Genomic DNA, 22178 nt, shown 5'->3' with positions numbered 1-22178 from the left:
ATATATTTCTAATAGTATTTCTAATGCTGTCTTTAAATTTAATATTCAAATTATGCATTATTCGAAGTAGAAAAAATTGAAAAATAATGTTTGTATATATTTATATATTTCAAATGTTCTCTTTAAATTTAATATTCAAATTATGCATTATTCGAAACAGAAACATTAAAAAAATATATCTTTGTATCTATTATGTTCCATTTTACTAAATTGCCTACCACTTGATCTATTGAACATCTGAATAGTATTTGTTAAATCTAATGTTACATTCAAAATTTTGAAGTTGGGTATTTAATTTAATTATGAACATTTGAAAAAGAATGTAACATTCAAAACCATAAGTAACATTTAAATACTGAATTTTAATGGATATTCTTTCTGATTAACATTCGATTGTCTAAAACGAATGTCCACAGGTCTATTTGTTCTACCAAACAAATTCCATTTTCAGCACAATCGTCCATCCTAGCACTAACCTCTAACTTAAAGGGATAGTCTAGTCCAAAATAAACTTAAATAATTCAGATAGAGAATGTATTTTTAAACAATTTTCCAATTTACTTTTATCACTGATTTTGCTTTGTTCTCTTGGTATTCTTAGCTGAAAGCTAAACCTAGGAGGCTCATATGCTGATTTCTAAGCTCTTGAAGGCCGCCTCTTCTCGCAGTGCATTTTGACAGTTTTTCACCACTAGAGGGTATTAGTTCATGTGTGTCATATAGATAACACTGTGCTCACGCACGTGGAGTCCCAGTGAGTCAGCTCTGATTGGCTAAAATGGATGTCTGTCAAAAGAACTGAAATAAGGGGGCAGTCTGCAGAGACTTAGATACAAGGTAATTACAGAGGTAAAAAGTGTATTTATATACCTTTGTTGGTTATGCAAAACTAGGGAATGGGTAATAAATTGGAATCCATGTGTAAGTCCAGCGCTACGGAATTTGATGGCGCTATACAAATAAATGATAATAATAATAATGCATTTCAGTTTTGAGTGGAAGCATTTACTCATATACAGTACAGTAAATGCTTCTAATAAAAGTTGTAGCTGTTTCCAAAGTGTATTTAAGTATGCTCCATGCACCAGCATTTTAAACACAGCATTTGCTTAGAGAGCCTAAAATGCTTGTACCACCTGGTAATGACTAAATTAATTAATTAATTGCTTACATGATACAAACCCCACTGGTGCTCTGATCAGCTGCAGTATTTAAAATGCTGGTGCACTGAGAATATCTAGCTATGTTTCACATGCACGTGCAGAGAAAAATACTAACACTAAAACAGTGATAACTTTTACCAGAAGTATTTTTGCCAATACATGTATATAGCAAATACGTTTCTATTCAAAGATTTAATTCATCTATGCACCTTTAAATTTTGACCGGAATGTCCCTTTAACATCGTTAAAAAGTGTGGTCACTAAACACAAACAATCTCATAACATTGAGCAAAAGCATAAAAAAGCATGTTTCATAGTAGCTTTGTTTTTTGCCACTCATTTCATTTGAAACTATTACATATGATCACTAATAAAATAATAAAGCAATGCGATTAACTTTTTTATTAAGAATTTCAGAAAAACACCTCTTTCCTTTAGTGAAACTTATTGTGATAAACTATTGTGAAAATACATAAATAAATCGTGTGTCTGCAACAGATCTACCAATTTCACTTTTTGCACTTTTGAAAAATAGCGCATTACTCAAAATAGTCTAGCTGCAGACTGGAGCTCCAATCTAGACAGGAAACATGTGACCTCCACTGACTCTAGACAGGAAACATGTGACCTCCACTGACTCTAGACAGGAAACATGTGACCTCCACTGACTCTAGACAGGAAACATGTGACCTCCGCTGACTCTAGACAGGAAACATGTGACCTACACTCAAAGCTTTTTTTTTTTCAATCAATTTTAATGTAACAAACAACCTATAGACTAGGGTTGCCACCTCGGCCATGTTTTCCTGGACATTTATGAGTTAAAGCAAAATGTTTCAAATTTGATTTGCTTAGCATATCCAACATGAATTTTAGTGTGGGTTCTTGTAGAAATGAAAAGGGAAAAGAAAGTCAAAATTAAACTTGCATGATTCTAATAGAACATGTCATTTTAAAACACTTTTAAGTTCACTTTTATTTTCAAATGTGCTTTGTTCTCTTGGTATCCCTTGTCAAAAAAGAATATGCACATATCCTACACTAGTGGGAACTAGTTTCTGATTGGTGCCTGCACACATTTGTCTCTTGTGATTGGCTAACTAGATATGTTCAGCTAGCTGCCAGTAATGCAATGCTGTTCCTTCATAAAAGGATAACAAGATAATGAAGCAAATTTGATAACAGAAGTAAATTTCAAACGTGTTTAATATTCTATATTCTATCCTAATCATGAAAGGGTTTTCCTGTCCCTTTAATTATCTAAAGGAAACAATTCACCTGCTCTATTTGACATTCTACTACCTTGAGCACGATATACAGGTAGAAAATCCTTTATCCAAAATGCTTGGGACTGGAAAAAGGTTTGGATTGAGGAATATTGGAGCAGAGATAAAACCAAGTGTAAACAACAATATCTTAGGTCAATTTAGGCAACATTTACATGTAATAATGCAGCTCATACATGCAACCTAAAGGTAGTTTTATATCATATTTAATGCTTTTGTATTCATAGTTCTATCAGAAAGATAGTAGAGTACTCTAATCAGAAAGGCAATAGTTGATGTTTTAAATAAACATACAGAGGCCCATTTATCAAGCTCTGTATGGAGCTGGTGGGCCCGTGTTTCTGGCGAGCCTTCAGACTCGCAAGAAACAGCAGTTATGAAGCAGCGGTCACAAAGACTGAGCAGGCGAACAGTAATCGCCACAATTAAACCCGATCGAGTACGATCAGGTTGAATGACACCTCGCTGCTAGCGGCCGATTGGCCACGAGTCTGCAGTGGGCGTCATTGCACTAGCAGCTCTTGTGAGATGCTGGTGCAATGCTGAATACGGAGAGCGTATTGCTCTCCGCATTCAGCAAGGTCTTGCGGACCTGATCAGCACTGTCGGATCAGGTCCGAAAGACCTTTGATACATAGGCCTCATAGTCTATTATTTGCATTTTAAAACACAAAAACCAAACCAAAGACACAGGCCGGGAAGATTGTGACTTAGAGGTGGAGGGAAAATAGTAAGTTTTGATCATGTTATTTTTAAGAAAATATTAATTAAAAAGTTTTGATTTCAGAATAAGTTTGGATTTTGGAATTCTGGATTTAGGGAGTTGTAACAGTATATAAATTATTTAACCATGAACTTATTATTCCAGCACAAAAGCGGTATGTATTTTGCTCCAGTGATTTAAATGCTCTATATCGCTTGCATTTTTGCACTAATCTGACCAATATATTTTTGCAAGCAATACACTAGAACATTTTTATTCTACATCCTTTTGTAACTTTGAAATGCTCGAAAATATATTTATTTTATCTTGATTTATAATAGGGACAAAGACAGAAATGTGAATTGCGGTATTATTTCATAAGTAATAAAGTCCATAGTTTTAAAATACATCAATGAATTATGATAAAATATATAGGTAAACATCTAAAATATATTCAAAAGGACATTATTTTGCAAGTTGACAAAAATATTATCGAGGAATGAAAGAGAGTTGAAAACATATGGGGTGGTTCACAAATCCAGTAAATTTTGGGGCGATTTCATCTTCAGTAAACTTTTTCTCTGAGGTTAAGGTGAAGTTTTGCAGGATGATGGTGAAGAATAGAAAGAGTTCTATGAGAGCGAGTCCCTCCCCGGGACATCTCCGCTTCCCTGTAGAAATATAATAAAGTTATTTGCTAGAAGCTTTACAATGGACATGGTATATAAAATAAAAAGTAATCAGCTCTCTACAGTGGATGCATTTCCTGATTAAGATTATTACCTGCAGAAAAAGCCATCATAGCATCATTCTTTTTGAATTTACCATTCTCATCTAAGAAATGTTTGGGGTTGAATTGGTACGGTGTAGAGAATTGGCTGGGGTCACGGTGAACAGTACAGAGCAGTGGGTAGACGTCAGTGCCCTTAAGAAGTAATAAAAAAAAAGAACTTTAGCTAATTATTAAACATATAGCAAAATTTGATACTTCTGAAGTATTGGAATATAATTATAAAAAAAAATATTATTTGGTCATTTTTTTTTTCTTCAAGAAAAAAATATTAGCTTTTTGATTAGTGAAAAATTCCTCTGGTCCATCAGCAAAATATATTAGATCAAATGCATATATAAACTTATTTACATGTTTACTGATAAGAACCATAGGCCCATCAAGTCTACTTATATCATTCTAGAGATATGGAGCTCAATGTACAAAACAGTGGATGCATGTGTGAGCCTGCTTTCTGCAAAGTGAGTAACAGCAGTCATCTAACACATCTGTTCATGGTGACTGTCAGGCCCTGCTCTTGTTTGATTGGTCACTTGAGCTCAAGGGGTGGTGTTGCACGAATATGTCCTTGTGTAATAGTATTTCCAGGCAGTGGACATATAGTTTACGCTGCTTTTTTCCATGAAAGCAAGGGGACAAGTTGCCAAGCTGGGCACCTTGTTTGTACCCCTTTAATACATAGTGCCTTATGATCTCAAGAACTTTACACCATATTCAAGATAAACCCTAATTAACTTGCAGTGGTGTTGCCAGGGAGGCACTAGTACCGACAAGGTGCCCCCAGGTGTGAATGACTCTTGTTTTGCAGCCAACAATCTTTGCAGGCTCCCACCACCTTCACCTGGCCTGTTCACTACACGCTCCACTCCCACATACAGACTTCCTTTCTTCCTGTCTCATTGCTACAAGTGCATCACTACCCATAAAATGCTGGATAGCCTCCAGGAAGTGCCCCTCCCCCTTCCTTGTCAGTGCGAACTAGTGATCTGTAAAGTAGTATAGGAACTTTAATATTCCTGCTGCCGATACTTCTACCTATACAACCAAGCATTCTACTAGCCTTAATAGCTGCAATAATTACCAAAGATGTTTTTGAAAGTTCAATGACATGTCTTGGTGAATCACGTTTCTCCTACAATAAAACCCAATTATTACAGAGTCAGTGAGGCCTATTTATCAAGTCGTCAACTTACTTGCATTCGACGGCACCAATAAGCTCTCCTGACATTGCCTAACATCGCGGCCGCTGACCGAAATATGTTCTCCATATTTAACAAAAAAGCTGTCAAAAAGCCGCGCACCAAGTACGGGGCGATGAGCAGCGGACTGTTGTTAACTAGCAGTCATCGATCTCGCTGCTCTTTGGCTTTTTCACAGCTTTATTTGTATACTGTCACTAAACACCGCCAGTATACTAAACTGTTTAACCCCTATCCTGCCACTTCCGGAGCCCACCACAACTCTAATAAAGTTATTAACCCCTAAAGTGCCACTCCCGGAGCCCACCACAACTCTAATAAAGTTATTAACCCCTATCCCGCTGCTCCCAGAGCCCACCGCAACTAAATAAATGTATTAACCCCTAAAACCCTAACCTCCCATATCACTATCACTTAGTAAACCTATTTACCCCTAAACCGCCAGCCCCCACATCGCCATAAACTAAATTAAGATATTAACCACTAAACCTAACAACCCGCTAACTTTATATTAAATATTAACTCATCACTATCTTATAATAAATTTAAACTTACCTTTAGAATTAAATTAAACTATATTAAACTATTAATTAACCTACCATAACTATTATACTAAAATTACATTAAACTATATTAAACTAATAATTAATCTACCCTAACTATTATACTAAAATTACATTAAACTATATTAAACTAATAATTAATCTACCCTAACTATTATACTAAAATTACATTAAACTATATTAAACTAATAATTAATCTACCCTAACTATTATACTAAAATTACATTAAAATGCAAATTAAATTAACTATATTATATATCTAAACACCTAACCCTTCTAAAATAATTTAAATCTACAATAAAAAATTACAAAGTTATAAAAATCTAACAACTAAGTTACAAAAAATAACAAACACTAAGTTATAAAAAAAATAAACAATAAGTTACACAAAAAAAATTATCGAAGATTTAAACTAATTACACCTAATCTAAGAGGCCTATGAAAATAAAAAAGCCCCCCCCCCCAAAATAATAAAACCCCTAACCTACAATAAACTACCAATGGCCCTTAAAAGGGCCTTTTGCGGGGCATTGCCCCAAAGATCACAGCTCTTTTACCTGGCAATAAAGATACAAATACCCTCCCAACAGTAAAAACCACCACCCACACAACCAAACCCCCCAAATAAAATCCTATCTAAAAAACCTAAGCTGCCCATTGCCCTGAAAAGGGCATTTGGATGGGCATTGCCCTTAAAAGGGCATTTAGCTCTTTTTCCGCCCAAAGTCCCTAATCTAAAATTAAAACCCACCCAATAAACCCTTAATAAAAACCTAACCCTAACCTCCGAAGATCCACTTACAGTTTGTGAAGACCCAACATCCATCCTCATTGAAGCCGGCAGAAGTCTTCATCCAAGCAGGCCGAAGTCTTCATCCAAGCGGGCTGAAGTCTTCATCCAAGCCGGCAGAAGTCTTCATCCAGACGGCATCTTCTATCTTCATCCATCCGGAGCGGAGCGGCTCCATCTTCAAGACATCTGGTGCGGAGCATCCTCTTCGTTCGACATCTTCTTGAACAATGAAGTTTCCCTTTAAATTACGTTATCCAAGATGGCATCCCTTAGAAAAAAAAAAAAATTCCTCTGGTCCATCAGCAAAATATATTAGATCAAATGCATATATAAACTTATTTACATGTTTACTGATAAGAACCATAGGCCCATCTAGTCTACTTATATCATTCTAGAGATATGGAGCTCAATGTACAAAACAGTGGATGCATGTGTGAGCCTGCTTTCTGCAAAGTGAGTAACAGCAGTCATCTAACACATCTGTTCATGGTGACTGTCAGGCCCTGCTCTTGTTTGATTGGTCACTTGAGCTCAAGGGGTGGTGTTGCACGAATATGTCCTTGTGTAATAGTATTTCCAGGCAGTGGACATATAGTTTACGCTGCTTTTTTCCATGAAAGCAAGGGGACAAGTTGCCAAGCTGGGCACCTTGTTTGTACCCCTTTAATACATAGTGCCTTATGATCTCAAGAACTTTACACCATATTCAAGATAAACCCTAATTAACTTGCAGTGGTGTTGCCAGGGAGGCACTAGTACCGACAAGGTGCCCCCAGGTGTGAATGACTCTTGTTTTGCAGCCAACAATCTTTGCAGGCTCCCACCACCTTCACCTGGCCTGTTCACTACACGCTCCACTCCCACATACAGACTTCCTTTCTTCCTGTCTCATTGCTACAAGTGCATCACTACCAATAAAATGCTGGATAGCCTCCAGGAAGTGCCCCTTCCTTGTCAGTGCGAACTAGTGATCTGTAAAGTAGTATAGGAACTTTAATATTCCTGCTGCCGATACTTCTACCTATACAACCAAGCATTCTACTAGCCTTAATAGCTGCAATAATTACCAAAGATGTTTTTGAAAGTTCAATGACATGTCTTGGTGAATCACGTTTCTCCTACAATAAAACCCAATTATTACAGAGTCAGTGAGGCCTATTTATCAAGTCGTCAACTTACTTGCATTCGATGGCACCAATAAGCTCTCCTGACATTGCCTAACATCGCGGCCGCTGACCTAAATATGTTCTCCATATTTAACAAAAAAGCTGTCAAAAAGCCGTGCACCAAGAAAGGGGCGATGAGCAGCGGACTGTTGTTAACTAGCAGTCATCGATCTCGCTGCTCTTTGGCTTTTTCACAGCTTTATTTGTATACTGTCACTAAACACCGCCAGTATACTAAACTGTTTAACCCCTATCCCGCCACTTCCGGAGCCCACCACAACTCTAATAAAGTTATTAACCCCTAAACCGTCGCTCCCGGAGCCCACCACAACTCTAATAAAGTTATTAACCCCTATCCCGCCGCTCCCAGAGCCCACCGCAACTAAATAAATGTATTAACCCCTAAACCCCTAACCTCCCATATCACTACCACTTAGTAAACCTATTTACCCCTAAACCGCCAGCCCCCACATCGCCATAAACTAAATTAAGATATTAACCACTAAACCTAACAACCTGCTAACTTTATATTAAATATTAACTCATCACTATCTTATAATAAATTTAAACACCTTTAGAATTAAATTAAACTATATTAAACTATTAATTAACCTACCATAACTATTATACTAAAATTACATTAAACTATATTAATCTAATAATTAATCTACCCTAACTATTATACTAAAATTACATTAAACTATATTAAACTAATAATTAATCTACCCTAACTATTATACTAAAATTACATTAAACTATATTAAACTAATAATTAATCTACCCTAACTATTATACTAAAATTACATTAAAATGCAAATTAAATTAACTATATTCTATATCTAAACACCTAACCCTTCTAAAATAATTTAAATCTACAATAAAAAATTACAAAGTTATAAAAATCTAACAACTAAGTTACAAAAAATAACAAACACTAAGTTATAAAAAAAATAAACAATAAGTTACACAAAATTTTTTTATTGAAGATTTAAACTAATTACACCTAATCTAAGAGGCCTATGAAAATAAAAAAGCCCCCCCAAAATAATAAAACCCCTAACCTACAATAAACTACCAATGGCCCTTAAAAGGGCCTTTTGCGGGGCATTGCCCCAAAGATCACAGCTCTTTTACCTGGCAATAAAGATACAAATACCCTCCCAACAGTAAAACCCACCACCCACACAACCAAACCCCCCAAATAAAATCCTATCTAAAAAACCTAAGCTGCCCATTGACCTGAAAAGGGCATTTGGATGGGCATTGCCCTTAAAAGGGCATTTAGCTCTTTTTCCGCCCAAAGTCCCTAATCTAAAATTAAAACCCACCCAATAAACCCTTAAAAAAACCTAACCCTAACCTCCGAAGATCCACTTACAGTTTGTGAAGACCCAACATCCATCCTCATTGAAGCCGGCAGAAGTTTTCATCCAAGCAGGCCGAAGTCTTCATCCAAGCGGGCTGAAGTCTTCATCCAAGCCGGCAGAAGTCTTCATCCAGACGGCATCTTCTATCTTCATCCATCCAGAGCGGAGCGGCTCCATCTTCAAGACATCTGGTGCGGAGCATCCTCTTCGTTCGACATCTTCTTGAACAATGAAGTTTCCCTTTAAATTACGTTATCCAAGATGGCATCCCTTAGATTCCAATTGGCTGATAGAATTCAGCCTATCGGAATTAAGGTTGAAAAAATCCTATTGGCTGTTGCAATCAGCCAATAGGATTGAGCTTTCATCCTATTGGCTGATCCAATAAGCCAATAGAATGTGAGCTCAATCCTATTGGCTGATTGGATCAGCCAATAGGATGAAAGCTCAATCCTATTGGCTGATTGCAACAGCCAATAGGATTTTTTCAACCTTTATTCCGATTGGCTAATAGAATTCTATCAGCCAATCGGAATCTAAGGGACGCCATCTTGGATGACGTCATTTAAAGGTAAACTTCATTGTTCAAGAAGACATCGAACGAAGAGGATGCTCCGTGCTGGATGTCTTGAAGATGGAGCCGCTCCGCGCCGGATGGATGAAGATAGAAGATGCCGTCTGGATGAAGACTTCTGCCGGCTTGGACGAAGACTTCGGCCCGCTTGGATGAAGACTTCTGCCGGCTTCGTTGAGGATGGATGTCGGGTCTTCACAAACTGTAAGTGGATCTTCGGGGGTTAGTGTTAGGTTTTTTTAAGGGTTTATTGGGTGGATTTTAATTTTAGATTAGGGACTTTGGGCGGAAAAAGAGCTAAATGCTCTTTTAAGGGCAATGCCCATCCAAATGCCCTTTTCAGGGCAATGGGGAGCTTAGGTTTTTTAGATAGGATTTTATTTGGGGGGTTTGGTTGTGTGGGTGGTGGGTTTTACTGTTGGGGGGGTATTTGTATCTTTATTGTCAGTTAAAAGAGCTGAGATCTTTGGGGCAATGCCCCGCAAAAGGCCCTTTTAAGGGCCATTGGTATTTTATTGTAGGTTAGGGGTTTTATTATTTTGGGGGGGGCTTTTTTATTTTCATAGGGCTCTTAGATTAGGTGTAATTAGTTTAAATCTTTGATAAAACATTTTTTAACTTAGTGTTTGTTATTTTTTGTAACTTAGTTGTTAGTTTTTTGTAACTTTGTAATTTTTTTATTGTAGATTTAAATTATTTGAGTAGGGTTAGGTGTTTAAATATATAATATAGTTAATTTAATTTGTATTTTAATGTAATTTTAGTATGATAGGGTAGATTAATTATTAGTTTAATATAGTTTAATGAAATTTTAGTATAATAGTTAGGGTAGGTTAACTAATAGTTTAGCATAGTTTAGTTTAATTTAATTCTAAAGGTAAGTTTAAATTTATTATAAGATAGTGATGAGTTAATATTTAATATAAAGTTAGCGGGTTGTTAGGTTTAGGGGTTAACAGTTTAATTTAGTTTATGGCGATGTTTTATGGCGATGTTGGGGGCTGGCGGTTTATGGGTTAATAGGTTTTGTAAGTGGTAGTGATGTGGGAGGCCAGGGGTTTAGGGGTTAATAACTTTATTTAGTTGTGGTGGGCTCCATGAGCGGCAGGATAGGGGTTAATACTTTAATGTAGGTGGCGGCGGTGTCAGGGCTGCAGATTAGGGGTGTTTAGACTCGGGGTTTATGTTAAGGTGTTAGGTGTAAACGTAACTTTTCTCCCATAGGAATCAATGGGATATCAGGCAGCAGCGAACATGAGCTTTCGCTGCTTTCAGACTCCCATTGATTCCTATGGTATCCGCGGCCTCCAGGGCGGTGGATTGAAAACCAGGTACGCTGGGCCGGAATAGTGGCGAGCGTACCTGGCAGGTATTTGATAACTAGCAAAAGTAGTCAGATAGTGCCGAATTTGCATTCGGAACATCTGTAGTGACGTAAGCATCGATCTGTGTCGGATTGAGACCGGCGGATCGTATGTTATGTCACAGATTTCAACTTTTGCCGGTCTGTAGGCTTCGAAACATAAGGGGAATCAGGCTCGCCACAATTACGCTGGGGAATTCCGGCCTATTTGCGGTTGACAGCTTGATAAATAGGCCCCGGTATCTCCAACTCCAAAAAGCTAAAATATAAGAATAATTTGAAAAGTGTCAGTTTTTACATTTCCTAAATTCAGGCTAGGTAAACATCCGCCTTTATATTTAGGAAATTATATAACAGTTTGGATGTGATAAAATGTTTTATAACTATGCCTATGAGTAATTACATGATATATACAAGTTTCTTCACATCTCTGTATGTAGGATTACTCATTATATGACTATGTTATATATGAAAAAATATTGTGTAAATATATATTATTATTATTAATTTATAAAGAGCCAACAGAACAATAGCACCCGCTCTAAAAAGGATATAAAGTATATAGTTATGGAACACCTGACAAACTGAATACCAGCAGGTGAACCAATGCACGGAACCCAGGAACTATAGTATGAATTAAATAAGAAAAACAAATAGAAGGGTTATTCCAGCACACACTAAATATAAACCACTATTACCAAAATAACATAGTTGTGCAAAAATTCACATGGAGCCACCAGGTCAGATCAGAAAAAAGCAAAGCATTTATTAAATCTCTACAATCCTAATCTATAAACTAACATATATAAATAGGTTCAAATAACCAGAAAAAAATACAATAAATGTGAGCAATCCTAAATACTTAAAAGAATAGGGCCATGTATAATTAAATATACCGGTATAAGATAGGATACATTAATAACAAAACCCATGGGTCTAAACTATACCACAGTTAATCATAGCCACAAACATAAGAGTAGAAAGTGCACAGTATTGGGTATCATACATAACAGCAATAATCATATATAATGAATAGCAGCATAATCACATAACAAGTTATATACAAAGCTGTTCCACACTCTAATTAGAGTTAGATACTGATGTCCTGAAACCATATGCACACTCCCGGCGTGCTAGTGCATCAACATATGAAAAGCAGTTGCATAGTAAAGCAAGGATGAATAATAAGCACACAGTCTCTTATTAGTAATGCTATGAAGAAACTTGTTATAGCATGAGTGGTTATGGGTTAGAATCAGGCGAAAAAGCACAGAAGATCCTGAGTGCATAAGCGGACAGAAAGAAATCAATCAATCAGCACAGCGTCCATAAATTAATGAACAAGAGACCAGGTTTTTCAAGGCTTTAACAGCCTACAGCTCACCAGACCATAGTATGCAGTATACAGTTCTCATAACGATTCCGCGGTCAGAGCCCTCCATCTCCCTATCAAATAGACTGTACGTTCCTGGTGAGCTGTAGGCTGTAAAAGCCTTGAAAAACCTGGTCTCTTGAGGACACTGAATAATAACGGGAGGGACAAAAATAGAGGCGGACCCTAATCTGAGGGCACCACAGCCTGCAAAACCTTTCTCACGAAAAAAACATCAAACTTGAAAAATTTAGAAAAAGTGTGTAAGGAGGACCAGGTAGCCGCCTTACAAATCTGATCTATAGAGGCCTCATTCTTAAAGGCCCAAGAGGAAGCCACTGCTCTAGTAGAATGAGCCTTAATTCTCTGAGGAGGTCTATGTCCCACTGTTTCATAAGCTAAGCGGATACGACTCCTCAACCAAAAAGATACAGAAGTCGAAGAGACCTTCTGACCCTTACGCTTCCTAGAATATGCCACAAACAAGGAAGAAGTTTGTCTAAAATCCTTAGTAGCTTGAAGATAAAACTTCAAGGCACAAACCACGTCCAAATTATGAAGTAAACGTTACTTCTAAGAAGAAGGATTAGGACACAAAGAAGGGACCACAATCTCTTGATTGATGTTGCGGTCTGACACGACTTTAGGGAGAAACCCTAACTTAGTACGTAGGACAGCCTTATCCAAATGGAAGACCAGATAAGGAGGCTAACATTGCAAGGCAGCAATTTCAGATACTCTGCGCGCCGAAGCAATAGCCAGTAGAAAAATAACTTTCCAGGACAACAACTTAATGTAAATTTCATGCATAGGCTGAAACGGAGCCCGTTGCAAAACTTTAAGAACCAGATTCAGATTCTTAACACAGGTCTGATCCAAATCAGAACCTTAACAAAAGACTGAACATCTGGAAGCTCAGAGAGCCTCTTGTGCAGTAAAACAGACAAGGCCGAAATCTGTCCCCTCAGGGAACTGGCTGAAAGACCCTTCTCCAGACCATCCTGGAGAAACAATAGAATCCTGGCAACCTTAACTTTATGCCAAGTAAATCCACGCTCTTCACACCAGAATAAGTAGGTTCTCCACACCTTATGATAGATGCAATGAGTAACCACCTTACAAGCTTGAATGAGAGAATCAATATCTCTCTCAGAAAACCCTCTCTTGGCAAGGACTAAGCATTCAATCTCCACGCAGTCAGCCTCAAAGAATCTAGATTTTGATGAACAAAAGGACCCTGTTCCAGCAGATCCCTGCAACAAGGTAACTTCCATGGAGGAGAAGATGACATCCTCACTAGATCCGCAAACCACGTCCTTCTTGGCCACGATGAAGCAATCAGTATTATTGATGCCTGCTCCTGCTTGATGCAGGCCACTACCCGAGGAAGGAGTGGTATTGGTGGAAAAAAGGTAGATTAGACTGTACCTCCAAGGCACCGCTAATGCATCTATTAGCTCCGCCTGAGGATCCCTGGACCTCGACCCATATCTGGGTAGTTTGGTATTGAGACGAGACGCCATGAGATCTATCTCTGGCATCTCCCACATGTAGCATATCTCTGCAAACACTTCAGGATGGAGAGACCATTCCCCCGGATGAAAGGATTGTCTGCTGAGAAAATCAGCTTCCCAGTTATCCACACCCGGAATGTGGATCGCTGACAGCGAACAGCCATGGGCCTCCGCACACTCCAGAATCCCAGATACTTCCCTCATCACTAGGGAGCTTCTCATTCCCCCTTGATGTTTGATGTAAGCCACTGAGGTTATATTGTCTGATTGGAATCTGATAAACCGTGATGAACCCAGAAAAGGCCAAGCCTTTAGAGCATTGTAGATTGCTCAAAGTTCCAGAATGTTGATCGGGAGGTAGCATTCCTCCTGAGACCACAGGCCCTGTGCCTTCTTGGCACTCCAAACAGCTCCCCATCCTGAGAGACACGCGTCCGTAGTCACAATCTCCTGGGATGATCTGGACAGAGCCACCAAGAGAGCAGTTCTCACGACCGTTTGTCCAGGGAAATCTATTGAGACAGATCCGAATGATCGTCGTTCCACTGTCTCAGCATGCACAGTTGTAACGGTCTGAGACAAAACCTGGCAAAGGGAATTATGTCCATGCTGGACACCATGAGCCCAATTACCTCCATACACTGAGCCACAGATGGCCTTAAGGAGGTCCGGAGGGCAAGACATGCCGAAGCTAGCTTGCAACGTCTCTGGTCAGTTAGAAATATCCTTATGGATATTGAGTCTATTATAGTACCCAGGAATTCTACCCTGGTGCTCGGAATAAGGGAACTCCTCTCTAAGTTTATCTTTCATCCATGTGTTTGAAGAAGTGAGAGAAGAGATACCGAATTGTCCTCTGCTAGACAAAGGGATGGTGCTTGAACCAGAATGTCATCCAAGTAGGGAGATACTGCTATACCTTGAGTTCTGGCGATGGCCAGGAGAGCCCCTAGAACCTTTGTAAAGATTCTTAGGGCAGTAGCTAGACCAAACAGAAGTGCAATGAACTGGAAGTGCTGATCCAGGAACGCAAACCTTAGGAACTGGAAGTGGTTTAGAACATGAAGGTAGGCATCCTTTAGATTTATAGTGGTCATGAACTGTCTTCCTGAACTAGAGGAAGAATGAACCTTATTGTCTCCATCTTGAACGAGGGAACATTCAAAAACTTGTTTAAGCACTTTAGGTCCAGAATCGGGCGGAAAGTTCTCTCCTTCTTGAGTAGTATCCCAAACCTCTTTCTACGATAGGAACCGGGACAATGACCCCTAAGGAGGACAGATCCCGCATGCACCCCAGAAAGGCTTCCCTCTTTTCTGGTTTTGAAGACAGGCTTGAGAGGAGAAATCTGCCCTTGGGTGGATGAGATTTGAAACCTATCTTGTATCCCTGAGCTATGACCTCCAGGATCCACGGAACCTGCACGTCCCTGGATCAAGCATTTGAAAACAGTGACAGTCTGCCCCCTACGTGATCCAGCTCTGGATCAGGAGTTGCCCCTTCATGCCAACTTGTTATCAGCGGGCTTCTTGTTCTGCTTGGATTTATTCTAGGATTGAGCAGGTTTCTAAGTGCTCTTGGTTTGCTCAGGCTTAGAGGAGGACTGTTGAAGTTGGGACTTTTTTGTCCCTTAGATTTGTTCTTTTTATCCTGTGGTAGGAAGACACCCTTGCCCCCTGTAACCATGGAGATAATGGAGTCCAGGCCTGGACCAAATAAAATGTTTCCCTTAAAGGGGAGGGAAAGTAGTCTAGACTTAGAAGTCATGTCCGCAGACCAGGACTTCAGCCAGAGTGCCCGACATGTCTGTACTGAGAAACCAGAGATTTTAGAATTCAGGCGAATAATCTGCATGTTTGCATCACAGATAAAATCATTAGCAATTCTCAAAGACTTAATTCTTTCTTGGATAACATCAAGGGGACCCTCCACCTCGATCAAATCCGCTAAGGAGTCACACCAGTAGGCCGCAGCTCCAGCAACTGAATCAACAGCCGCTGCCGGTTGAAATAAATATACGTATGCTGAAACATTTTACTGAGAAAAGTTTCCATCTTCTTATCCATCAGCTCTCTGAAAGATGAGCTATCCTCAAGAGGGATAATAGTATGCTTAGCTAACTTGGAAATAGCACCATCCACCATAGGGATGGAACCCCACAACTCCGGCTGAGAGTTCGGGACCGGGAATAATTTTTTAAAGGCAGACGAAGGGGAAAAGGAATATTCAATTCTATCCCACTCGTTTTTAATAATGTTCGCCATTTTTACAGGTACAGGTATTAAATCACTGGATGTCCCCTGGACTGGAGAGCTAGCAATGTTTAACCTTTTGCTTGGGCGAGGTAAAGCACTAAGCACCTCCATTTTTAACCGCACGGTAAAGTTCGATGGTAAAAGGCTCCCTCCAGACGGAGGATCAGGCGTGCTACAGAAAGCTGCATGTCACAATGGAGATGACTGATGGGTATGCACCTCAAGGGACGGCGAGTACTAAAGGGGTTAACCTTCTTAGACATAATAACCTTGTTGATGCATATGGAACATAGTTAAGAGGGCGGGCACACCAAGGCCTCCTCACAATATAGACAGGTATTACTATTAGGAACAGAGGGATTACCCTCAAGCATATCAGACTCCTCCATAGCTTGAGCTAACAGTTGGATACAGAATAAATTACTTTTTATTTCTCACAAAACGGCACCTTTATACCCCCAGTGACTGGGGCACTCACCACCTCCTAGACCCAGGCATTCAGAAAAGAAGCTACCTCTCCGACAGCTAGCTCGCTCAGGAAAGAGAAAACGAAAGTGTGACCACAACAGGTCACGTGGTGTGCAAGGCAGGACTACCCTGCTATAAAAAAGTGCGCCAAGCTACAAGCTGCGCAGCGTTCAAAGTGAAAGTAAAAACCTGTATATTCCATTACCACATAACAACAGTCTATGAGCCCAAAAAACTAAAATAATTCTCACACATAAAGCAGCATAAAATCAAAGTTACACATTTGATTAATCCCCGCTTTTCAATAACCTCGCTCAAGAGATATTAAACCATGATTCTTTAAAGATAAAAGGAATCACACTGTGACCCTGTATTCAGCAATTTTAACATAAGTAAAAATTTAAACGATCTTACCAGAATCTATGCTGTGGAACAGAAACACAGCCTCTCAAGTGTGACAGTCTTGTAGCATCGCACCTGACATGGACTTGAGTGAAGAAAGCAGACAGTGAAACTCATCAACACTGGTTGCTTAAGGAGCTGTTAGCAGGTAATCTGGATGAGTTTGCAGCAAGACTCTCCCTGCGTCTCCAGACTCTAACTTTCGTCAATGCTCTCAGAGGCTAACAAGACTACTTAAAACTCCAGTTACATAACAAAGGCATATATCTCTCCTAAGGAACAACTCAGAAATCTTCTGACACTTCTCTGCCATCCTCCGTTGACGAAAGGCAAAGAATGACTGGGGGATAGGGGAAGTATTTAAGCCTTTAGCTGGGGTGTTTTTGCCTCCTCTTGGTGGCCAGGTTCAGCATTTCCCAACAGTAACGAATGAAGCCATGGACACTCCTTATATTGAGAAGGAAATTGTTAATAGTAGTAAATTGGAAAGTTGTTTAGAATTGTATGCTCTGTCTGAATCATGAAAGAATAGTTTTAGTTTTCATATCCCTTTAAGGAGTAATAGGTATATTTACATTGATGCATATATAATTACTGGCTATACAACTGAACATTGTATATATAATTAAATGTTTTATACTTGACCCTGCTGGCTACAGAATATCATTAGCTGCTTTCCCTTTACCTTTTTGTCTGAAAACTTGTTTATGAACATTCATGCTTCACTGGATTGTGACTATTGAAAATGACTACAGTGTAACTTCTTGATTCCTAAATACATGTGTATGAACCTACTTAATTTATCAGACTGCACTTATTGGACACTGGTATTGTGAAACCTCTTTTGTTCACTGTACTGTAAACTTGGCAATCTGCAAACATTTACCAGTTTGTTTAAGCATTGCAGTACCTCTTGTTCCAGGTTCCCTGTTTTCAACTCACTGTCTGACCATATATTAGCAGATTGCTACAGAATTACAGCACTTCTTGTTCCAGTTACCTTGTTTGTTATTTACTACAATGAGCTTATATAATTTAAATATGACTTCCCCTGCATTAAACTTTGGTGAATAAGAATCCAGCCTCCAGCTGATGTGTTTTCTATGGTCTACTACATCTAATGTAACAGGATTTGTTCACCTTATATTTGTGATTAGACTGTCAACTTAAGCTGAGGGTCCAATATCAAGATTATACAAGTGCAATGTTGAAACTTGACATTAAAAGATGTATGTGTGTGATAGTATTGGCTTTATCTGCCTTATTTATTTGAGATAGCTTCCTACTAGCTTTTTGTAGCTATAACTAATGTCTATATACATGATTATACATTTTTTGTTACTAGATATATAAATATACTGTTTATAAAAGATTCTGGCCATCTGTATGTAGGTTTATGAAAACATATCTATTTGTGTGGGCTTAATGGCTATATAACTGCCCACTACTTCTATGAGAATATTTATGCAGCATTATATGGAATTACGTGTGAGAAACATTTGAACTGGTAGCTCCATTACATTTTACAGGTATTATCTGCAAACCCAGGCACATCTTTGACATAATTTTACCTTGGGGATAGTATATCCTCGGAACTGGACATCTTTTGTCACTGAATGTGTGCCATTCAGTGGAGAAATATCAGCAAATCTCTGGACTTCATTGATCACGGCTTCTGTATAAGGCATCTGACTCCGGTCAGACAGCAGTGGAAGTCTATTTCTTCCAATCACCTGATCAATTTCCTCATGAAGTTTGGCTGCAATGTACAATATTATTGGTCAACATTTTGCAATATGATGACTAGACCTCATAGACAAAAACTTCTCAGCATGGAGAGAAATCTGGCAAAATATTGTTTTTCTTTGTTTTTAGCATTATAGAGTAACATATCTGTCTCTCTATCTGTGGCCAGACTGTTATCTGACGGACATTTGTCCGACTGACATTTGTGCGACAGATAAAAATCTGACATACAAATGTCCATTGGATAATAGTCCGGCCATGGCCAAATGTGTCTGATTCTACTTACGCATTCTGTCCGCAAACCGTGAACAGCATGTTGTGAGGGGTAGGACCCATGGTTAGAGGCGGTTGCGGCACCCAAGGCACTGATTAGAACAGAACTCTATGGAGCATATCTGCCCTTGGCCCAATGTACATCCACTTGGAATATTGTCTCACCATTAGGACGTTCCATGCCATCCTAACTGCCTGGAGGGGGTGCCTAGCGTCATATGCACTGCCACATGACCCAATCCCATCATTGAAATCACGCGATCGCATGAATGATCGAGTAATTTCAATTTGTTTACATCTGAACTTTGTTTAGATCTAGACGAATTATGCCGGTCAGTAATGGATTTAGGTAAGTATTGTAGCTACAGGTAGCTTTGACACATTTACATTTGTTGTAACAAAACAAAAAAACAAATAGTGCAGCCAATGATATTCTGGAGAAACGAATTTCCCTAAATATTCATTACGAAAATTTCTTCCAAAATTAAATTTTCTTCCCTGCGCATCTTTAATATACAGCATAAAGAAAAGATATTTTAAAGAAATATTCCAAAATAAAAATAACAGTCAATCAGAAATGAGAACATCATAATAAATTGATTCATTGCTGCTAATTACTGTCTTTTGCGTTTTTGCTTATAGGCTGTTACTCTACTAAGGGTAAAGCTGAATATATTCCATGTGTGAAAACAACCCTCGTCAACATGTGTATACAAATGTAAGTACAGTTATATTCAAATATTCAACCCCCATTACAAATCAGGTTTATTGTCAAAATTTACAGACTTTCAGCTGTTTGCAATGAACAAACCAAACAAAAGCAATTGAAATAGCTCAACACAACGAACGCTTCAACTGGTTTCCCAAAATTCAACTGAAAATGCAACGTTTAATGAACTCTGCAGTCTCAAAATGATTCAACCCCTTCATGGCAAGTATCTTTAGTACTTAGTACTTAGTAGAGCACCCTTTTGCTGTTATAACTTGCTGCAAACGAGATGCATAGCCAGACACCAGCTTCTGGCAGTGTTCCTGAGGAATCTTAGCCCATGCCTCATGAGCAATGGCCTCCAGTTCAGTAATATTCTTGGATTTGTGTTCTTCAAATTCCATGAGAGATTTTCTATGGGGTTCAAGTAAGGTGACTGATGGCCACTGTATAATCTTTAAAGACTTCTTCTACAACCAAGCCTTAGTGGAATTTGAGGTATACTTGGGATCATAGTCCTGTTGGAAGGTCCAATGACACCTAAGATTCAGCTTCCTCACAGACGGCATGACTTTTTCTCCTAGGATTTCCTGATACTTCAATTAATCCATCTTCCCTTCCACACGTTGCAGGTTTCTGGTGACAGAGGATGCAAAGCAGCCCCATAGCATCAGCGACCCACCACCATGCTTAACTGTAGGCAGAGTGTTCTTTTCAACATATACTTCATTCTTCATCGCTCCACAGAGCAGAATCCCCAAACATCTGTGGCTTATTTATATGATTTTGAGCATATTGGAGCTGACTTTTCTTGTGTTTTGGATCAGTAGTGGTGTACGTCTACGGTCTTGCAGTTCTGGCATGGAAACCTTCTGCGTTTAGTACGCGCCTTACTGTGCAAACTAAAAATCTCAGTTCCTTTTGTTCCCAAGTCTTGCTGCAGGTCTTTTGCAGTCATTCAAGGTTTTTTCTCATACTGCCTTCTCAGAAATCTGTTTGCAGCCATGGTGAGCTTCCTTTTTCTGCCTCATCCAGGTAGTCTAACCACTGTTCCTTTAACTTTGAACTTGCAAACTATGCTTCCAACGGTGTCTCTAGGAACATTCAATGCCTTCACTATCTTTTTGTATCCTGTTCCTTGTTTGTGACAGGCGATGATCTCTTCTACTAACTTTAAAGACCATTCTTTTGACTTAGCCATATTTCTAACATGCAGTCAAATGTGACACTCAAGAAACCCCTAGTCAGTTCAGGTATTTCATATGTTCTAGCTCAAGCACACCTGGTGCAACCAATGAAGCTTTTGATTAGTTTCATCTGGTGTGCTTCAGACAACACCGGTTTTGCTTATTTGTGCTGTTGTGAGGATTTCTATTCAGGGGGTTGAATAATCTTGAAACTGCAAAATTCAATAAAAGTTGCATTTTTAGTTGAAACTGGAGAAACCACTTGAAGCATTTGTTGTGTTGAGCTATTTTAATTGCTTTTGTTTGATTTGTTCATTGCAAACAGCTGAATTACATGTTTCCTAAGATTATTGTTTTCACCTTTTTTTAAATGGACAGTGAACTAATTTTTCTGTCATGTGCAGTATATGAAAGGGCAGCAGCTAAGCATGTTAAAATAGTTTTTTGCATAATGAATAACAAAAATTTAAAAGGGACAGTCTACTCCAATTTTTTTTTTTTAAAAGATAGATAACCCCTTTTACTACCCATTCTCCAGCTTTACACAATCAACATTGTTGTATTAATTTACTTTATAACCTTTAAAGCTCTAAATATCTGCCGTTTTCTAAGCCCCTGCAGGTTGCCTTTATGTATGTATTTTATTAGCTTTTCACAGTAAGACAGAGCTAGTTAAAGGGACAGTTCACCCCAAAAAATTCTTCCCTTTAAAATGTTCCCAAAGATCCATTTTATCTGCTAGAGTGTATTGAATTGTTTACAAGTAGCTCCTTTACTTCTATTTCAGCATTTGAAATAGCTGATTTAGCCTGTGGTATAGCCACCTATACTGAAAGTTTTGATACTGGAGTATACACTATTGACAAGCCTAAGTAGACACAGCCAGCAGAAGAAGTTACACTCTCAGTGGGGTGCAGGATAGATAAGTAATAACATGATAATTTTCCATTGTTCTCTCTATGTATTGAGTTTTGGTGTTCCAGACAATATAAGATAATCAATCAAGTCTGTGTATACAAAATTATAACATAATGAGATCTGATATTACCTTTAAGTCGGGGTAAGATAGTTTAGATGAGGGGGAATATGTCATTAATTTTTCATGACACAACAGACTCCATGTTGTTGTTTTTTTATTATTATTTAAGCTTACCCGTGGCTCATCTATTATAACATTAAATGTTGTTTTTCTCAGTCTTGCTGACTGAGAAGTTTTATATCAATATGTTTTTCACTATTCAAGGTAGTTTACTTGCTTAGGCCCCAGCTTGTCACTTATTTCTGT

General features: G+C 38.6%; 1 protein-coding gene across 1 annotated transcript in view; it reads right to left on the bottom strand.

Moving 5' to 3' along the window:
* Positions 1–1550: 1550 nt before the first annotated feature.
* LOC128666887 (cytochrome P450 2G1) overlaps positions 1551–22178 on the bottom strand; it is a 115093-nt gene continuing 94465 nt past the window's right edge. Inside the window, exons 8-10 of the mRNA XM_053721695.1 lie at positions 18550–18737; positions 3936–4077; positions 1551–3823 (exon numbers count right to left, since the gene is read on the bottom strand). Of these exons, the coding sequence (XP_053577670.1) occupies positions 3642–3823; positions 3936–4077; positions 18550–18737 (512 nt within the window). The 3' untranslated portion in view covers positions 1551–3641. The remainder of the gene's footprint in view (positions 3824–3935; positions 4078–18549; positions 18738–22178) is intronic.

Source organism: Bombina bombina, chromosome 7 (genome assembly GCF_027579735.1).
Source record: "Bombina bombina isolate aBomBom1 chromosome 7, aBomBom1.pri, whole genome shotgun sequence".
Lineage (NCBI taxonomy): Eukaryota > Metazoa > Chordata > Amphibia > Anura > Bombinatoridae > Bombina > Bombina bombina.
Note: the sequence above shows the minus strand (reverse complement) of the source record. Positions and strands in the feature narration are given on the sequence as shown.